The sequence below is a fragment of the Cucurbita moschata genome, unplaced genomic scaffold (assembly GCF_002738365.1).
Source record: "Cucurbita moschata cultivar Rifu unplaced genomic scaffold, Cmos_1.0 Cmo_Scf00003, whole genome shotgun sequence".
Taxonomy (NCBI): domain Eukaryota; kingdom Viridiplantae; phylum Streptophyta; class Magnoliopsida; order Cucurbitales; family Cucurbitaceae; genus Cucurbita; species Cucurbita moschata.
In genome coordinates this window covers 3,791,774-3,807,874 of record NW_019268519.1, presented here as the reverse complement: position 1 = coordinate 3,807,874, position 16,101 = coordinate 3,791,774, and the positions used below count along the sequence as shown (strand labels likewise).

The window sequence follows — 16,101 nt, the reverse complement described above, 5'->3', positions numbered from 1 at the left end:
TTAACAAAAAAAAAAAAAAAAAAAAACAGAGGCGATAAATAAAATAATTGTTTTATTAAGTGACCATTGAAAATTCAGATTTTTTTTAATTAAGGTAATTAAGATTATATTCACCTAAAATAATATTTAAATAATTAAAATAAAATTTTCAAATAAATAGAAATAATTAGATAAAGTTACATTAAATATGTATTAGTGAAATATTTTTTTGAATTTTCAAACCAAATTTCACATTTTCTTAACAAAATATTGATCGTATAAATGGTTTTTGTTTATTTATCGTATTATCACGAGTCCATGCGTGGGGAGGAGAGAGTTTTCGTTTCAGGTTCCTATTTGTAGAAATGATACCATAGCTCAATTTAAAGCCATTTGCGAATATGATTAGAGTAATTGGTAATCTATGATTTATGACTCGATAAACCCGTTTTGTAACACTCGAGTCTAATCGAAACGTATAAAAATTTACGAACTAAACTAATACAAAGTGATAACGCTTGTCGACTAAGAACGTAACTTTCAAATATATTTTAAGAATGAACAGTACGAAAACTTACTCAATTCCTCCTATGATGACCTGACCATTTTGGACTGTGCATTTATCTTGTATAAGTTTGAGATCTCATATCGGTTAGAGAGAGAAACAAAACATTTCTTATAAAAATGTGGAAACTTCTCCCTAGTAGACGCGTTTTAAAATTATGAGGCTGACGGCAATACGTAATGGACCAAAGCGGATAATATCTAGTACTAGTGGGGTTGGCCTGTTACAAATGATATCGGAGTCAGACACCGTACGACGGTGTGCCAATGAGCTTAAAAGATTTTTCCAACTCAACTCAACCTTGTGCACACCCCTAAATGCAACTAGCAATATCTATATTTTTGCCTTACGACCGTTAGCATTTTTATTCTTTATTCACAACAATAATTTAAAATTGTCGTTAAATTTATTATAATATGGTTATAAAACAAATCTAGGAACGAATATATAATATATTAAAGTAAATATTATTGGAACGATGTTGATATCTAACCAATGAGTTGACTTTGTAGCCAATGGGACATTACCTTAATCCACTCAGGAAAAAAATATTGCTTAAAATGATTGACTTAATAGAAAAATTTGCTCACATGTATAAATATATATTAGCGGTCGTGTGACTTATATTGCTTGTTTACTTTATATTATTTTTTTATCCGAGCAGCTAAAAAGCTCACCAATCATATTGACCGAATCACCGTTAGGTGAATTTCAACTCGTACCTATATTTACAATAGATTTTAACTTAATGAATATACAAAAATAATTTATAACACATTGTAAGTACAAAGCTAAATTTAATACAACCCTAAAAAAATTTAATACAAAATTTTCAATATTATTGAGTGGACATTACTATATATTAATTACAAATTTTTAATGGATAATTTATATTTTTTTAACATTATTTATTTTAAAAATGTAAAATAAATACAAATTTTAATATTATAACATGGGATAAAAATAAAAATAAAAATCTAAAAATAAAAATAAAAATAATTTTTTTTTGTTTTTTGGGTTCTTCTTCCTGATTCAGGCGGGTCGAGATTGAGAATCACCCGTTCATGGGATGCTGCCAATGGCGACTGCAATCAGAAAGCCCAGCCTTTGACCGAAGTTGACTACGAAGATTGTCAACATTACGATACAGTGGCAACATAGGTAAACGACTCTGTGAAAATCTTCTTCGAAAATTGTTTCTTCATCATCTTCTTTCATTGTCGTTTGATTTCCAACAGTTCGAAGCAAAAAAATCCCATCACAGATCGTCGATGTGATCCTTTTCCTTAACCCTAATTTTGCAGAACCCTTTTGCCCAAATCATTCATTTGTTCTCTCTATCTCTCACGAACCTTTCTTCTTAGATCTGCCATTTCTAGGTTTCCGCTTCTTTTCTGGTATGGTGTTGGTTTTGAAGTCATTTGGCGGGTTATTTTTGCGTCGATTTCTGTTCAAATCGGGGTTCGTTCGCTTCAATTTCTGTGGGTTTTTGTTTGTTTGTTATTGTTTTTTGTAAAACCAATTGACCTAGGAGGAGAGATAAGAGATTCCGGTAATTTGAATCGAAATTATGGTGTAAATTTCGATAATTACCCGCAGATATTTCCATTTTTTAGATGAGTCTCTGTATCTATATTTGTTGTATTTTACACAGTTGCAGACGCTGAAAGGAATTATTAGTAGAATCTGAGTCAGAGCTGGGAGTGGGAGATGGAGGGGAGTTCCGGCGGAGGTGGAGTGAGTATTGGGGGAACGACGGCGGGCAGCGTGGCGGTGGGTGGAGTGACGGGTGGCGGCGGCGGAGGAGGTAACGACGTGGAGTTGATGTGCAAAACATTGCAGGTGGAGCACAAATTGTTCTACTTCGATCTGAAGGAGAATCCCAGAGGCCGATATCTGAAGATTTCAGAGAAGACGTCGGCTACAAGGTCAACGATCATTGTTCCCTTCTCTGGGATTCCATGGTTCTTAGATCTCTTCAATTACTATATCAATTCTGATGATCCGGAGGTTTTTAGCAAGGAATTGCAGCTCGACACCAAGGCACCTTTGTTCCTCTATCTCTTTTCTCTGTTCATCGTCTTCCTCCACTTCTACTTTTTAGTTCATCTCTGTGATCTCCTGTTCAACTTTTTGCTAATTGTACTCATCCTGCCTTTCAGGTGTTCTACTTTGACATTGGTGAAAATCGTAGGGGTCGATTCTTGAAGGTAAATTCCGTTTCCTGCTACCATATCTGTTGTTTTTCTTCTCGAGATTCCAACTTTCTTTAATTTCCCACTTTTGTTTTGTTCTTCAAAGTACTCTCTCTAGCTTTTCTGTTTGAATCTGTCAAATTAGGCCTTGTTGATCTAGAATTTCGCTTAAAATTTGCAACAGTTCTTCAGAAAAAGCTGACAGATCCACATTCTTCGAATGATTCTGTACTTTTCAAATTTTTCTTTGATTGAAGTTCTACTTCAACCCAGTTCGTTTCAGTTTACAGATTCTTTATTGATAGCTTCTGATGCTCAAGAACAATATGAACTCTTATCAAAATGGAAGAATGAAATCAATTGAAATATGGGTTTGTAAATGCAGTCATTTCCTTGATCTGTGTCCTTTTTAGGAAAAGATAAAAGAAACAAATTCCGTCTTTATGTTCTTGATGACCCTTTATAGCCTTCCATTTGACAATACTTCCAAATGCGTTTTTCCAAATATGAGCAGTTGCCTAAAATTATGCTCTTATTAATGGAGATTCCGAACTGTTTGATTTGACCTTTTTTTTGTTCTTTCTTTCTTTTTAAAGTATTTTTCATTCACCTGTTTCATTGTCCATAGTAATGACAAACCAATGGCTACTTGCAAAATATTCAAGTTTATAAAAGTCTAGGAAACCAAAAGCATTAATATGGCACATTACTATTCAAATCATTAGCATGAACATGTGAAAGACATGGGATATTATAGTATATAATGATTTTCGTAGTTTTACTAGATTTCGATCATGGCAATGTTTAATTTTTCTCATTTTTATAATTTTTTGTATTATGCATCATATGCTTTCACTAAAGCCAACTCTGTGCCATGAATTACATCATAAATTATTCATACAGTCATGTGTGCAATTTGATTTAATTTCGTTTTGAACCGTGGCTCGTAAATCGTGCCTACACCTTGGTTTACTTAGTTTCAGACAGAATGATGCACATCAGCCATTAGGGTAGTCTGGAGTGAAGTGGCTAGACACTGAAACAAAAGACATGGCTGAACTTGTTGGCTTTAGTTATCAAAAACATTTTCCAATTCTGAGATCAAACCTTGAAACTGGATGTGTTGCTTAAGTTAGGCCAAGGCTTGTATTTAGTGTTGGAAGTATTTTTCGACAATTTCATTGATGATTGAAATTTACAAAAGGGATGTATTATCCATGGTGTTTACAAAAGACCTTCCCAATTTACCGTGAGGATAACTGTAGGATATAGTTTGGTAAAAACAACATTGTCGAAAATTTTTGTGTAGGTCTGTGTCTTTTCTGCAAATATTCTCTGAGTGTTTTCTATCACCAAGAAGTGTTTTCCATCGTCTCAAAACAAAAACATGTTTCTGGTCAAGAAAAATGCATGTTCTAGCTGTTCTCGGTGTGCTCGTGATAGATATTCTCCAGGAATCTATAAGGAGAGAAGAGAGTGCTGATGTAGAATAGCTCATACCCTTCACGTCTGCAGTAACCAGCCTTTTAAAAGTTCTATCTTTTCTATCTCCGTCTTTGGCCATCCATTACCACCTTCTCCATTACCAAGGAGTTGGACCATAATCTCCCTACAGGCTGCCATTGTGCGGCAGCAGATTACAACCACCTCAGGCTCCATAGCCCCTTCATATACCAGACAGTTCAGCAACCCCTCTTTTGATCCCTTTGGAGTGTCATCTTCACGTGTCAGTTCACGGAAGTCGAATTTCCAGTTCTCTTATTCCCAGTCTCTCATGCTCTGGCCCTTGTAACATTGCTTGTTGAATCTACAATAAGCTTCCACGTGCGCTACAGATCTCCAATACTCCCACGTTTCTACTTTAGGGTGTACTTTTGTTTGAAGTTTTTTAAACATAGACGTGAGTATGTCGTGTAGTTTTACGCGTGTAAACGAACTTTCTATATCTTATAATATCAGTCTGGATCTGAACTTTGGCTGATTTCAGCTCTCATTTATTCTTATTTTGATCATTTTCGGTTCCGTTACAAATTCGAATTAATGCTGAATGATTCAAATTTTGGGATTAGAGGGTTGATAGTTTGACCTCTTCAGCTATAGACTACTGAGTTCACTGTTGCCTTCTTCTGGATTGTGTGGCTTGAGATTAGGATTTTGGGGAATTGGTGCACGCATCTACTTTATTAATTCTTTTTCTTTGATAAACATTGATGTTTTGTTGGAATTCTTCTCCTTTTTTTTTTTTGGCGCCTCAAAGAAAAGAAAAAAAGATTTTTAAGATCTGGAATGTGTGGTTGTAAATAGAGCTGGTTTTCGTTGTGTTAACTGGGCAGGTATCTGAAGCTTCTGTCAGTAGAAACCGCAGCACCATTATCGTTCCTGCTGGAAGCAATCGGGACGAGGGATGGACTGCGTTCAGAAACATTTTGGCAGAGATCAATGAAGCGTCTAGGCTTTTCATACTGCCCAATCAGGTTTTCTGCTGCTCGTGGTCGTGGCGAGCTTCTCATTATGCCTTTTCACGGGATTACTTCCATTGTTTCTCTTCTAACACAATTTCATACTGTTTTCTTTTGCCCAAACTAGGAAAATTCCGAACATTCAGAACGTCTAGTCGGACTTTCGGATGATGTAGGTGCTGGCTTCATATCAGGTCATAGTAGTCAACCTGGTCCAACCTCTGACTTGAATGTAGACAGACAAGTAGACTTATCAGCTCAAGATGAAATGGGCAATCTGGGGGTATCAAAAGTTATCCGAGCTGATCAGAAGCGATTCTTTTTCGATCTTGGAAGTAACAACCGGGGTCATTTTTTGAGGATATCTGAGGTAATTATACAAAAAACTGAGCTTAAGATCCTTATTTGATCTGGTTTTGTCTGTCTTGAACCCCATGGTGCATTTCTTCAGTGTCTTGATATGAAACTCGTCATATCCGTATCGGTTGCAGGTTGCAGGGGCAGATCGTTCTTCGATCATTCTCCCATTGTCGGGGCTAAAGCAGTTCTATGAAATAGTTGGACATTTCGTGGAGATCACCAAAGATAGGATTGAAGGAATGACGGGCGTGAATGTTAGGACGGTGGATCCGCCTCATAGATGAACACTATAGGCCCGGGGGGTTTGTGGTGAATAATTTCGGTTAATGTTTGTGTAGATGATGTTCGAGTAGGGTTGAAATTGTGGTGGGTGTGGTTTGATATTGTGTTGTCGTTGTCGTCGTCGTCGTCTTGATTTTCTAGTTCTAAGTCTGAATAATCCATGCTGCTTGATCAGCAGAGGCTATGGAAAATGCTTGAGAAGCTTAATTATTCTTCTTCCATGAATAACACAAGAGAGGGGAAAGAAAGAAAGAAAGAAAGAAAGCGATGCTTGTAATTGTCACTTTATAATAATGGTGAGTTCAGGTGTGTTTTGTTCATTTCACTTCCAATTACTATTCATTTTTATTGAATTAAGAAATTCCCCGATTCAGTTCGTGAGGAAGCGACAACTCGAGAAGAAGGAATTGGGGTCTTAGATACTCACTTTCGAGTTGGTCGCACGTGAATTAGTAGGTAGACATTGATGTACGCAGTCAGCCATGAATATAAATGGTTACTGCCTCGAGCAGGGGCCTACCTTGCAGGGGAAGTGTCAAACCGAAAAAACAACCGTATGAGAGTGGAAGTTCCACGGCAGGCATTTGAAAAATTACGATTTAAAAATTTATTTTTAAGAGTGGTTAGAGAATTAATAATTTTTTAGATAATTTTTTAAAAATAATTATGAAAATAAATATATGCCTTAAAAGAAAAATTAATAATAGATTTCCTATTAAATTAAAAATACTGCTCCAATGGGTTCCTTTAACCAAGCAACGGCCTATGCTCATTCTTTATGGAGTAATTGTCACGGCTTATGAACCCGAATCTGGGTGATCTATCCATGACCAGGATGAAGCTTGGGTGGAACTAAGTGGAGGTCCGAATCAACTAATGTTGAAAAATCAACTTGAGTGGAACTAAGTGGAGGTCCAAACCGACTAATGTTGAAAAATCAACTTGGGTGGAACTAAGTGGAGGTCCAAACCGACTAATGTTGAAAAATCAACGGGGTGAAATGGCAATCGAACCCAGAGATAGCTGGTTCTTCCTGAAATGCATTGAGGCGCAGCAGTTAACTGGACATCTAGAGGTAAAACACTATTTCAATGCGGGCATGGAGACGTATAAGACATATTATTGTCATTTTTTCAAATAAAAAGGACACTAATTTTAAATTTAAGAATCTAAATGAACATTTTGAGGAAAATAAATTGGAAGATGAATCAAAAACAAAAATTGGAACCAAAATAGTGTTTGAAATATAGTTGAGCTAAGCTTTTAGGCAATTTGGAAGGAAATTAAGAAATAATTTTGGATAATATCTTGACCTTTATAATATACCTGCTTGTAAATCAAAACCCCTCCTGGGAGATTTGCGGTATTTTCTTGAGGAAGAAGGAAAATGGCGGCAGTTTTGGCCGGAGTGTCTCAGGCGTCGTTACTTTTCTCGCCGCGCATCAGTGGAGCTCTCAGGAGCAACACTTTCTCAGTTCGACGCATACAATTTCAATCTTCTACCATTGGTAGAGGTAAGCAATCGTGTTTTTACGGCACCGTCATCTGAATCTCATTGTAGAATTGGGCCGTGTTCATCATTTTGCCATCGGATTCATTCCAATTCAGATTTCATATCCCCTGTTTTCTGCAGGGATTTCCTTCGATTGCAAGATAGTAAGATCTGCTATCCGTGCCACCGATTCCAAAAATGAAGACATCGACATTTATCCAGACACCACTGGCGGTGACTCTTCCGATAAAGGGATTCACGGCGATGGAGGAGGTGGTAGCGGTGGAGGTAAAGGTGGTAGAGGCGATAATGAAGGTAATAGCGGGGAGGAAGAGGAATCTAACACCAACAGCGGGAAGAAAGCTTTGTCAATGTCACAGAAATTAACTCTTGGATATGCTGCACTAGTAGGAGGTCCTTATTTATTCATTATAAATTTGCTTAGATTTCAATTCCTAGTCTGTATGAAATGAAATAATGATTATGTTCTTGGTTGCAATTGCAATTTTAATTCAGTCCTTTGTGTTTTTACTTGGCAGTTGGTGGCTTAATGGGATATTTGAAAGGTGGCAGCCAAAAGTCACTATTGGCCGGGGGAGTCTCAGCCACACTGTTGCTTGCTGTTTGTAAACTGCTTCCCAGTAACCCTGTTCTTGCATCGGCCTTGGGTCTTGGTAAGGAATCGGCCGTATCTTTGACTTAATTATGAAAATCTTAGATTTCCCATATCACGTAGCTGAACTGTTATTAATTCTAGATGTTACTTGTTAGATATACATTGTACTATTGGGAACTTTGAGTTTTTGAATCCTGGTTAAGAACAATGAGCAAATGCACTTTGCTCTGGGATGTATACACTATGTCTAGCTTGGAAATAACGAGTCGCCCTGCCTCCTCCCCTTCTATATCTTAAATTTGGGAGAGGAACTGTAACAGCCCAAGCCCACCGCTAGCAAATATTGTCCTATTTAGGCTTTCCCTTTTGCTAGGGAGATGTTTCCACACCTTTATAAAGAATGCCTTCGTTCTCCTCCCCAACCGATGTGAGATCTCACAATCCACCCCCTTTCGGGGCCAGCGTCCTCGTTGGCACTCGTTCCTCTCTCCAATGGATGTAGGATCTCACAGTTGTGTTGGGACTAATTCTTTTCATTTGTTCCTAGTAAAAGCCACGTACTACTCACCAACTTCTTTTGTTGAGTCTTGAATGTGGACCGACATTATGGATATATGGTTCAAATTATTTCTAAATTCTGAGATTTTGAGTGTAGAATTTGGTTAGTTGTGTTCACAGTTCACCTTTCTTATCTATAGTTTTTATAGTCAAAGTTGTGCTGTTGGGGTTTTTTTGTTGAGGAAAATCAGTTGTTTAGCTCTCACATTGGGAACGGAACCTTACGTGTAGCTTGCTTGTAGTGGCAACACAAGGAAGCTAGAATCACCTTACATCGTGCTGAGATGACCTTCCGCACCCGAGACCAAAACCAGCCTTGATAAGTAAGGGTAGTGACTGAAGTTATATATTTCTTTCATTAAGATTCACAACCCCATGTTCATCATCTTGAGGACAAGATGATACCTAAGTTATGAGCAGTGTAGGCATCTAGAGTAGTTGGTTTCTTTGCTATATGGGTAGCTGGAGTTTCCACGAGTGTTAATTGTGGGACTCGATAGTTACTGGTTTTAAACTCGGGAATATGATGGCTAACGAGCTTGGTCCAAGGGAGGCTTTCAAATTTCTCATAGTTAATGTTTGGGTGGCTTAAATCACTTTTGTCGTATTCAAAATCACTATGAATTTTGAACTGTTCGATCCTGGATCGTGGATGAAAACTTTGTATAATGTGTAGGTTATGCAAAATCGTGCTTAGTTTCATTTCAATATTTCCTCTTGCATATCAACAGTTTACAATGATTATACATAAACTCATTGTTTTAAGAAGTCCCAGAAAGAACATGCCATCTGATCTGTTCAAAAGGTGTGCAAAAACATGGAAATAAGACTAATCTAGGGAGGAAAACCAATGTTCCAGTTCTGTTTTTATTCATACTATTATTTCAAAATCTATTTCTTAATCTACAGGCCTATCAGCGTCACTTTTGGTAGTGATGGGATCTCGTTTCAAGGATTCTGGGAAGATATTTCCAGCTGGTGTCGTATCTCTCGTGTCGTTTATAATGACTGGAGGTTACATGCATGGAATTTTACGTAGCTCACATTGAACGTACGACGATGAAAAACTGGTAGGGGGCGCTTCCTTGAGCATGTCTAGTGATAGTCGTAAACTGTAATTGACGAATTTGTTTGTTTTTGTATAATCTATGTTATGTTGATTGGTGTTTTCAGGTCTGTGAAATTGATTTTGATGTGCCTTCCAACTTTGTATGGTGTGCAGTGCTTGTGGTGCCCTCTTTGTTCATCAGGTCCATCTGTGTAATCATCTGAACAAGGAAAGGGAAAGTAAAGTAGGCTGTTGAATGTTCAGAGGTTAAAAGGATTTGTGTTTGTTTTACGAGCAGATTTGAGGCCGCCTTTGTACCTTAACCGTTCTCCTTCTCGCGAGTTTAGGGGTCCCTTCCAATTACTTGGATGTCTTCGAAAGCCTCGAGATGATTTTGCGACTTCTTTGTCTCTGTCTTTGTCTTTGTCTTTACGATAGAGGATTTGAGGCCGCCTTTGTACCTTAACCCTTCTCCTTCTCGCGAGTTCAGGGGTCCCTTTCAATTGCTTGGATGTCTTTGAAAGCCTCAAGATGATTTTGCGACTTCTTTGTCTGTCTTTGTCTTTACGAGAGGATTTGAGGCCGCCTTTGTACCTTAACCCTTCTCCTTCTCGTGAGTTTAGGGGTCCCTTCCAATTGCTTGGATATCTTTGAAAGCCTCGAAATGATTTGGTGACATCTTTGTCTTTGTCTTTGTCTTTACGAGTGGATTTGAGGCTGTCTTTGTACCTTAACCCTTCTCCTTCTCACGAGTTTAGGGGTCCCTTCCAATTGCTCGGATGTCTTTGAAAGCCTCGAGATGATTCTACGACTTCTTTCGTTTTTTCAAATTCATTCACTTTAAGGTTGGTTCTGAACGTCGTGTACCATCATCTTCAATCAACCTCCATCGTCTTGTCTTATTCCACCATTTCCGTGCCTTCAGGTTTAAGAGAAGGTGAATGAGCAAATCTTTCTTCAATTAGGGATAGGAGTTTACGGTTCAGCAGGTTCAGCAAAGGTTAAAATTATTATTTTTCCATAATTTACCAAAAATTTTAATTTTCTATGAAATAAAGGTAAATGCAAATCCTCTTTAATGGGTTAATTTTTCTTACTCAACTCAATTAATTCATTGATTTTTTTTATTTACAGAAAATCAATAATAAGGACTAAAATTAAAATAAATATTGAGACAAATAAGATAAAATTAATAAATAGGAATTAAATATTTAAAAATAAAATAAATATTGGACAAATAAGATTTAAAGAGGAAGAAAATTTCATTTTAACCTTGGCAATAAAGATCTTTGATGATTTGATTATTTATTTGGATAATACATTTAATTTATATAAAACTTATTTATTATAAAGAGTTGCAGCGCCAGTTCTTGAGGAGATCCGCTACCAGTTTCCCTTCTGAGCTCTGCAAAACGGAGCATTTGACTGAGTTCAGCGGTAGGAGGATCGCCGTACTCCGGCGGATAAGACGGTGGTTTCTTGCAGTCAAGATAATCGGAAGCATCGATAGAAGAGTTGGGGAATCGAGAGGATCGAGCGGCGGAGATCACAAAAATGTTGGTGGAGCCTCCTCCTTTCCAGGAAGCAGCGCGCTGTGAAGTCTGCAAATGCAGTTTCAACACCTTCCGACGACGGGTACCAAATTCTGTTTGCTCTATGATCGACTTTGTTGCATTAGTTTAGATTGAGCTAATGCAACGATGATCAATTTCGATTCTGTTTCGTGCTTTCGAGCTTTCGATCGCGAGATTAGATGATTTTCTGTGTTTTTATCTTTGTTTACAGCATCATTGCCGATGCTGTGGAAGGACGTTGTGCCACGAGCATTCTTCTTTTCAAATGGTATTATTGATTCCTCTTCCTCGTTGATGCCGTAATGGAGAATTTTTTGCGTTCTGACTGGTGTATGTATGTACTTGTTTGTGCGAAATTCAGGCCTTGCCGAAGTTCGATATTCATTCCTCTGTTAGAGTTTGTGCTGACTGTTTCAATAACTCCTCTCAGTAAGTCATGTTAAAATTTAATCATACACCCTGCCGTAGTTTATTTTACTTCAAAAATTATTCCAAAGCTGGTATTGGAATTGAACTTCAAGGGAAGTATTTTGAGACGACCTTTGGTCCTACTAGAAAGGATTTTATCGAGCTGAAGTTTTACTTCTCAATTGATAACTCATTTCGTTCTGAAGCTCAGAATTAAAGTGCGTGAGTTGAAACTGAAATAGAAAGTTGGCGTGAGATGTTTTCTTCAATGTAATCTTGACTATTTTCTTGCAACTTCTTGAACTCGAACTTTCTTGTTGGAAGTTTCATGTTCTAGCATTTAAACGACTAGAAACTTAAAAATCCAAACTGGGATCAGATGTTCTTGTATCAAGGATTTAGGTTGTACGAGAATGTGAGATCTCATAGCGGTTGGAGAGGGGAACGAAACATTTCTTATAAGGATGTAGAAATCTCTTCCTAACAGACGTTTTAAAACGGTGAGGCTGACGGCAATGCATAATGGGCCAAAGCAGACAATATCTTCTAGCGGTGAGGTTGGGCTGTTACAAATGGTATCAGAGCCAGACACCGGGTGGTGTGCCAGTAAGGACCCTGGGCCTCCAAGTGGGTGAATTGTGAGATCCCACATCGGTTGGAGAGGAGAACAAAACATTCCTTATAAGGTGTGGGAAACCTCTCCCCAACAGACACGTTTTTAAACCGTGAGGCTGACGACAATACGTAACAGGTCAAAGCAGACAACATTTGTTAGCGGTGAACTTGAATTGTTACAGAGAGAATCCAAAACTTTTGAATTTTTGGAACCTGTATATATTCAAGAAAAGTTAGAACTTGTGGTCCTTGTCTCTCGAAGCCGGGGCCTAAACGCATGTTGTTCTTGAAGTCTGTAACTCTTTTATATTCTATTTCTTGTTTCTTTAGCTTTCTTGTGAAGACACCATTAAAATTCTCATACCCACTTTCATCGATAATGAAACTTCCAGCTCCTAATCATTTTTCTCTACGAATCAGTGCGATCGAAATAAACATTCTAAAACATTCTTTGAACACTCTTTAAAGGCTCAAAGAATTTCAAAACCACCAATAATGAGGTAGTTGGATGTTATTGAGTGAGTGATATGAAGGCTTTTTGCCTGTTGGATGAAGCATAAAAGCTCTTAGATCAGCCATCAGCTCCTTCCTCTTGGAATTAGGCATTGAAAAAAAATTATATACAGACTTGGAAAGTCCTTGCTTTCTCTCGTTTGCTCCTAAATTCCTGCTCTCGTCTTAGACGCATCCTTAGAGTTTCCAAATTTTATGCTGAGATTGAACTTATTGTTTACTGTTTAGCACCTGTCATATTTTTGAAAAACTAGCGTCTTATTTATCGAGTTTGCCCTATTACAGATCTAGAGAAGTTGATCGACCACCGTCGTTAGCTGTAGTCGATCAAGTTGCAGATACAGTTTCTCAATTAAACCTTGATGGGAATGTAAATTCTGAGCCTAAGTCAGCTGTGGAGCATCAACCTGCGTTGAGCATTTCAGATTGCAATTGTGGAATGCCATTGTGCATTTGTGTCGCTCCAGTCCAGTCTATGAAAACAGAATCTGTTCCTTTGCAGGTTTTAATGTTTAGTAATTTCTTATGCTCCTTGTGCATCAGCCGTGTCCCTTATGGAACTTGATTGTGCTTTTGGCAGAAGAAAACAGCTTCCACCTCTACTCAGAACAATTCAAAAGCAAAGAAGACTGATTCCAATCTAAGGAATAGAGGATCTACCTCCAACAGCAAGCTTCGGTATGTTATCTGGAGTTGTTTTATTCCAATAGGTTAGATTCTGTCTTCCCTTTCTGGCCCAGTATATGGGAAAAGTAAGTTTATCACACTCCTTCAAATAGTAAGTTTATCACACTCCAAATATAATTAATAAAATGATCAAATAACGTTAGTATAAAATTAAAGCTATGAATACTGTATTATAGCGTTAAAAAAATGCTACAATAAGTTAAAAGATAAAAGATAGAATAATATTTTAGATATATTCTACCTATTATAGCTTTAATAAAACACTATGAAATATTTTTATGAGAACTTATATAAGCTATAGTTTTATATTATATTATAGCATCTATTATGGCTTTAAAAAAACGCTATAAACAATCATCTATTATAGCTTTAAAAAAATGCTATAAAAAGTCTACAATAGCGTTTTTCGTATGCTATCGTATCCATTATTTCTTATAATGATGACTTGGGTCAAGTGACACATTTTCTCATTGCTTACATTCTTGCGTAGGTATTAGGTATCAAATTACCCTCCTTTATCATTGTTGGTATTATTGATTTGGTATATAAGTCCGATCTTAATATGCAGTTGTAATTTATATTATTGAATAGGAATCCTGTATTGAATAGGAATCCTGCAGATGAATCAAGGATCAATTATGAAGCAAGTGGCGAGGTATATATTGTGTATGATAATTTTTTTTGGTGTCTATCAAAGGCTTTTAAATTCTGCTTCATCTCATGAATTTCATGTTCTTGCAGGGGTTGAGGGAAGCAATCAAGAACGGTGACACTCATGCTGTCAAGAAACTTTTGAGTGAGGTACTAAATGCCTTTATGAAAATCAAAATATGTAATGGAATTATTTACTGTTCTCATGTTGGCAGGGTGTAGATGCAAATTACCATGACAAGCAAGGATTGTCTTTGCTGCATGTGGTAGAATCTCTCTCTTCCTCCCACCCCATTAGAATATGGCATGATATCGATTTAGAGTTATGATATTAAGACTAGTATTGATTTGGATGTAGGCGGCCGTCTTTAATCAGACTGATATTGTTTTTGCCCTCATTGAAAGTGGTGCTAGCCTGGACTACAAAAATGCTCAAGGTAACTTCTTGTCACTGTTTCTTTATGCGAATGCTTTTGGTCGGGACTTTGGGAATTGGAGTGTTTAACAAACTGTCTTGAAAATAGAAACTCTTCTGAGAACAAATTTCAAACGACCCTTGCTTATTAGTTCTATCCCACTTCTCTTTTAAGCTTGGCGATTAAAGCAAAGAATAACTGTAGCAAATATCTCTGTGATTGTTTGAGATCCACATCGGTTGGGGAGGAGAAGGAAGCATTCTTTACAAGGGTATGGAAACTTCTCCCTAGCAGATGCGTTTTAAAATCCTTGAAGAGAAGCCCGAAAGAGAAGTCCCAAAGAAGACAATATCTATTAATGGTGGCTTGGACTCTTAGAAATAGTATCAGAGCCAGACACCAGACAATGTGCTAGTGAGGAGGTTGAGCCTTGAAAGAGGATGGACACGAGGCGGTATGCCAGCAAGGACGCTTGGCCTCGAAGGGGGTGAATTTGGGGGTCCCACATCGATTAGAGAAGGGAACGAGTATCAGCGAGGATGCTGGGTCCCAAAGGGGGGTGGATTGTGAGATCTCATATCAGTTGAGGAGGAGAACGAAACATTTTTTTATAAGGGTGTGAAAATCTCTCCCTAATAGACGCATTTTAAAAACCCTTGAGGCGAAACTCGAAAGGGAAAGTTCAAAAGAGAATAATATCTACTAGCGGTGGGCTTGGGCTGTTATTGCACTTACTACAACGAGTAGAAAGCCACGAAGTATGGGTAGCTTTCTAAATTACAGCGACATTGATGATCCGATCCTTTATTTTCGTCCTTCAAACCACAATCCTTTGGTCGAAAAGGGAACTCGTATTGGACCTCTTTCTAATTTTGACTTAAAAATCTATATTTTTCTGGAGAAAGTGAGTTCATGTTAGAAAAGTGGTGAGATATTTTGCATAATGGTTCATTGTTTCCACGGTGACAGGAGAAACGCCATTGGATTGTGCTCCAGCTTGTTTGCAATATAAGATACGAGAGAAGATGGGAGGAGAGTGAAGAAGCAACAGCCCACATCACCTATTATTCTAGTAAATACTTCTATCATTTCTGCACCACCGCCTTTATCTTTTAATTTTTAAGGAACACGCATGGAGAATTTTGAAACTAATTGAGAAACTAATATAGATTAGGTTTGGTTATATCGTCGATGGATTGGTCGGTCAAACACTCGATGGAGTCTTTGAATCGAAGGTTGACCAAGTTGAGTTCAACAACTTGTGGGTGGGGCGTGATTCAAATCTTTTACCTTTTGGTGATATGTGTTACTCGTTGAGTTGTGCTTAAATATTCCAAAGTTGTTGTGCTATATTTGTCAATAACTTTAGTAGAAAGTTCATTGAACACGCCACACGATGACGAGACAATGCCTACGTGGTAAATTTTAATTAACGTGACAAAATTGAACTTTACATTATAGTTTGCTTAAATGATTTTTGTTCTCCCCGTATTGTCTTTCCCTTCCTTTCTTGTCTCTCTTTTCATTTTCACCTTCATCCTTGTTCATCCATTCTTAAAAGAATAAATTGTCTCGTCATCACGTAGCTGCACGTGTTGTTGAATTCTATACTAGATTAATTTTTTTTTTAAAACTATATATATATTTAATGTTTTTAAAAAAATTACCTAATATATATTTTTT

At 37.4% G+C, this 16,101-nt stretch overlaps 3 protein-coding genes across 7 annotated transcripts; all 3 read left to right on the top strand.

Moving 5' to 3' along the window:
* Window positions 1–1,560: 1,560 nt before the first annotated feature.
* LOC111436059 (transcription factor Pur-alpha 1-like) lies at window positions 1,561–6,160 on the top strand. The gene is made up of 6 exons (XM_023073752.1): window positions 1,561–1,705; window positions 2,199–2,587; window positions 2,707–2,754; window positions 5,073–5,213; window positions 5,326–5,568; window positions 5,690–6,160. Exons 2-6 carry the CDS (start codon window positions 2,255–2,257, stop codon window positions 5,840–5,842), a joined length of 918 nt encoding a protein of 305 aa, XP_022929520.1. The 5' UTR covers window positions 1,561–1,705; window positions 2,199–2,254; the 3' UTR covers window positions 5,843–6,160.
* A 993-nt stretch (window positions 6,161–7,153) lies between these two features.
* On the top strand, window positions 7,154–9,830 carry LOC111436103 (protein FATTY ACID EXPORT 2, chloroplastic-like). 2 transcript variants are annotated; one of them, XM_023073794.1, is made up of 5 exons: window positions 7,154–7,354; window positions 7,474–7,746; window positions 7,872–8,006; window positions 9,416–9,576; window positions 9,680–9,827. In XM_023073794.1, the coding sequence occupies exons 1-4, from the start codon at window positions 7,228–7,230 to the stop codon at window positions 9,553–9,555; spliced, it is 675 nt and encodes a 224-aa protein (XP_022929562.1). In that variant the 5' UTR covers window positions 7,154–7,227; the 3' UTR covers window positions 9,556–9,576; window positions 9,680–9,827. The 2 variants fall into 2 exon arrangements, with proteins under 2 accessions (XP_022929562.1, XP_022929556.1); XM_023073788.1 differs by having other exon boundaries at window positions 9,416–9,830.
* Window positions 9,831–9,943: 113 nt separating this feature from the next.
* LOC111436069 (vacuolar protein sorting-associated protein 27-like) lies at window positions 9,944–15,889 on the top strand. Of its 4 annotated transcripts, XM_023073772.1 has the most exons (12): window positions 9,944–10,491; window positions 10,908–11,189; window positions 11,340–11,396; window positions 11,490–11,557; window positions 12,950–13,166; window positions 13,245–13,342; window positions 13,943–14,006; window positions 14,093–14,152; window positions 14,218–14,268; window positions 14,361–14,439; window positions 15,388–15,490; window positions 15,588–15,889. In XM_023073772.1, the coding sequence occupies exons 2-11, from the start codon at window positions 11,109–11,111 to the stop codon at window positions 15,456–15,458; spliced, it is 846 nt and encodes a 281-aa protein (XP_022929540.1). In that variant the 5' UTR covers window positions 9,944–10,491; window positions 10,908–11,108; the 3' UTR covers window positions 15,459–15,490; window positions 15,588–15,889. The 4 variants fall into 4 exon arrangements, with proteins under 4 accessions (XP_022929540.1, XP_022929548.1, XP_022929552.1 ...); XM_023073780.1 differs by having other exon boundaries at window positions 13,248–13,342; window positions 15,388–15,889; XM_023073784.1 differs by having other exon boundaries at window positions 13,961–14,006; window positions 15,388–15,889.
* The last annotated feature ends 212 nt before the right edge of the window (window positions 15,890–16,101 follow it).

Coding starts and splice junctions, on each gene's coding strand:
- LOC111436103 (XM_023073788.1), top strand. CDS start 7,228: ATGGCGGCAGTTTTGGCCGGAGTGTCTCAGGCGTCGTTACTTTTCTCG. Junction 7,747..7,871: donor ATATGCTGCACTAGTAGGAG/GTCCTTATTTAT, acceptor TTTACTTGGCAG/TTGGTGGCTTAATGGGATAT. Junction 8,007..9,415: donor TGCATCGGCCTTGGGTCTTG/GTAAGGAATCGG, acceptor CTTAATCTACAG/GCCTATCAGCGTCACTTTTG.
- LOC111436059 (XM_023073752.1), top strand. CDS start 2,255: ATGGAGGGGAGTTCCGGCGGAGGTGGAGTGAGTATTGGGGGAACGACG. Junction 2,588..2,706: donor AATTGCAGCTCGACACCAAG/GCACCTTTGTTC, acceptor CCTGCCTTTCAG/GTGTTCTACTTTGACATTGG. Junction 2,755..5,072: donor GTAGGGGTCGATTCTTGAAG/GTAAATTCCGTT, acceptor TTAACTGGGCAG/GTATCTGAAGCTTCTGTCAG.
- LOC111436069 (XM_023073772.1), top strand. CDS start 11,109: ATGTTGGTGGAGCCTCCTCCTTTCCAGGAAGCAGCGCGCTGTGAAGTC. Junction 11,397..11,489: donor AGCATTCTTCTTTTCAAATG/GTATTATTGATT, acceptor TGCGAAATTCAG/GCCTTGCCGAAGTTCGATAT. Junction 13,167..13,244: donor CAGAATCTGTTCCTTTGCAG/GTTTTAATGTTT, acceptor TGCTTTTGGCAG/AAGAAAACAGCTTCCACCTC.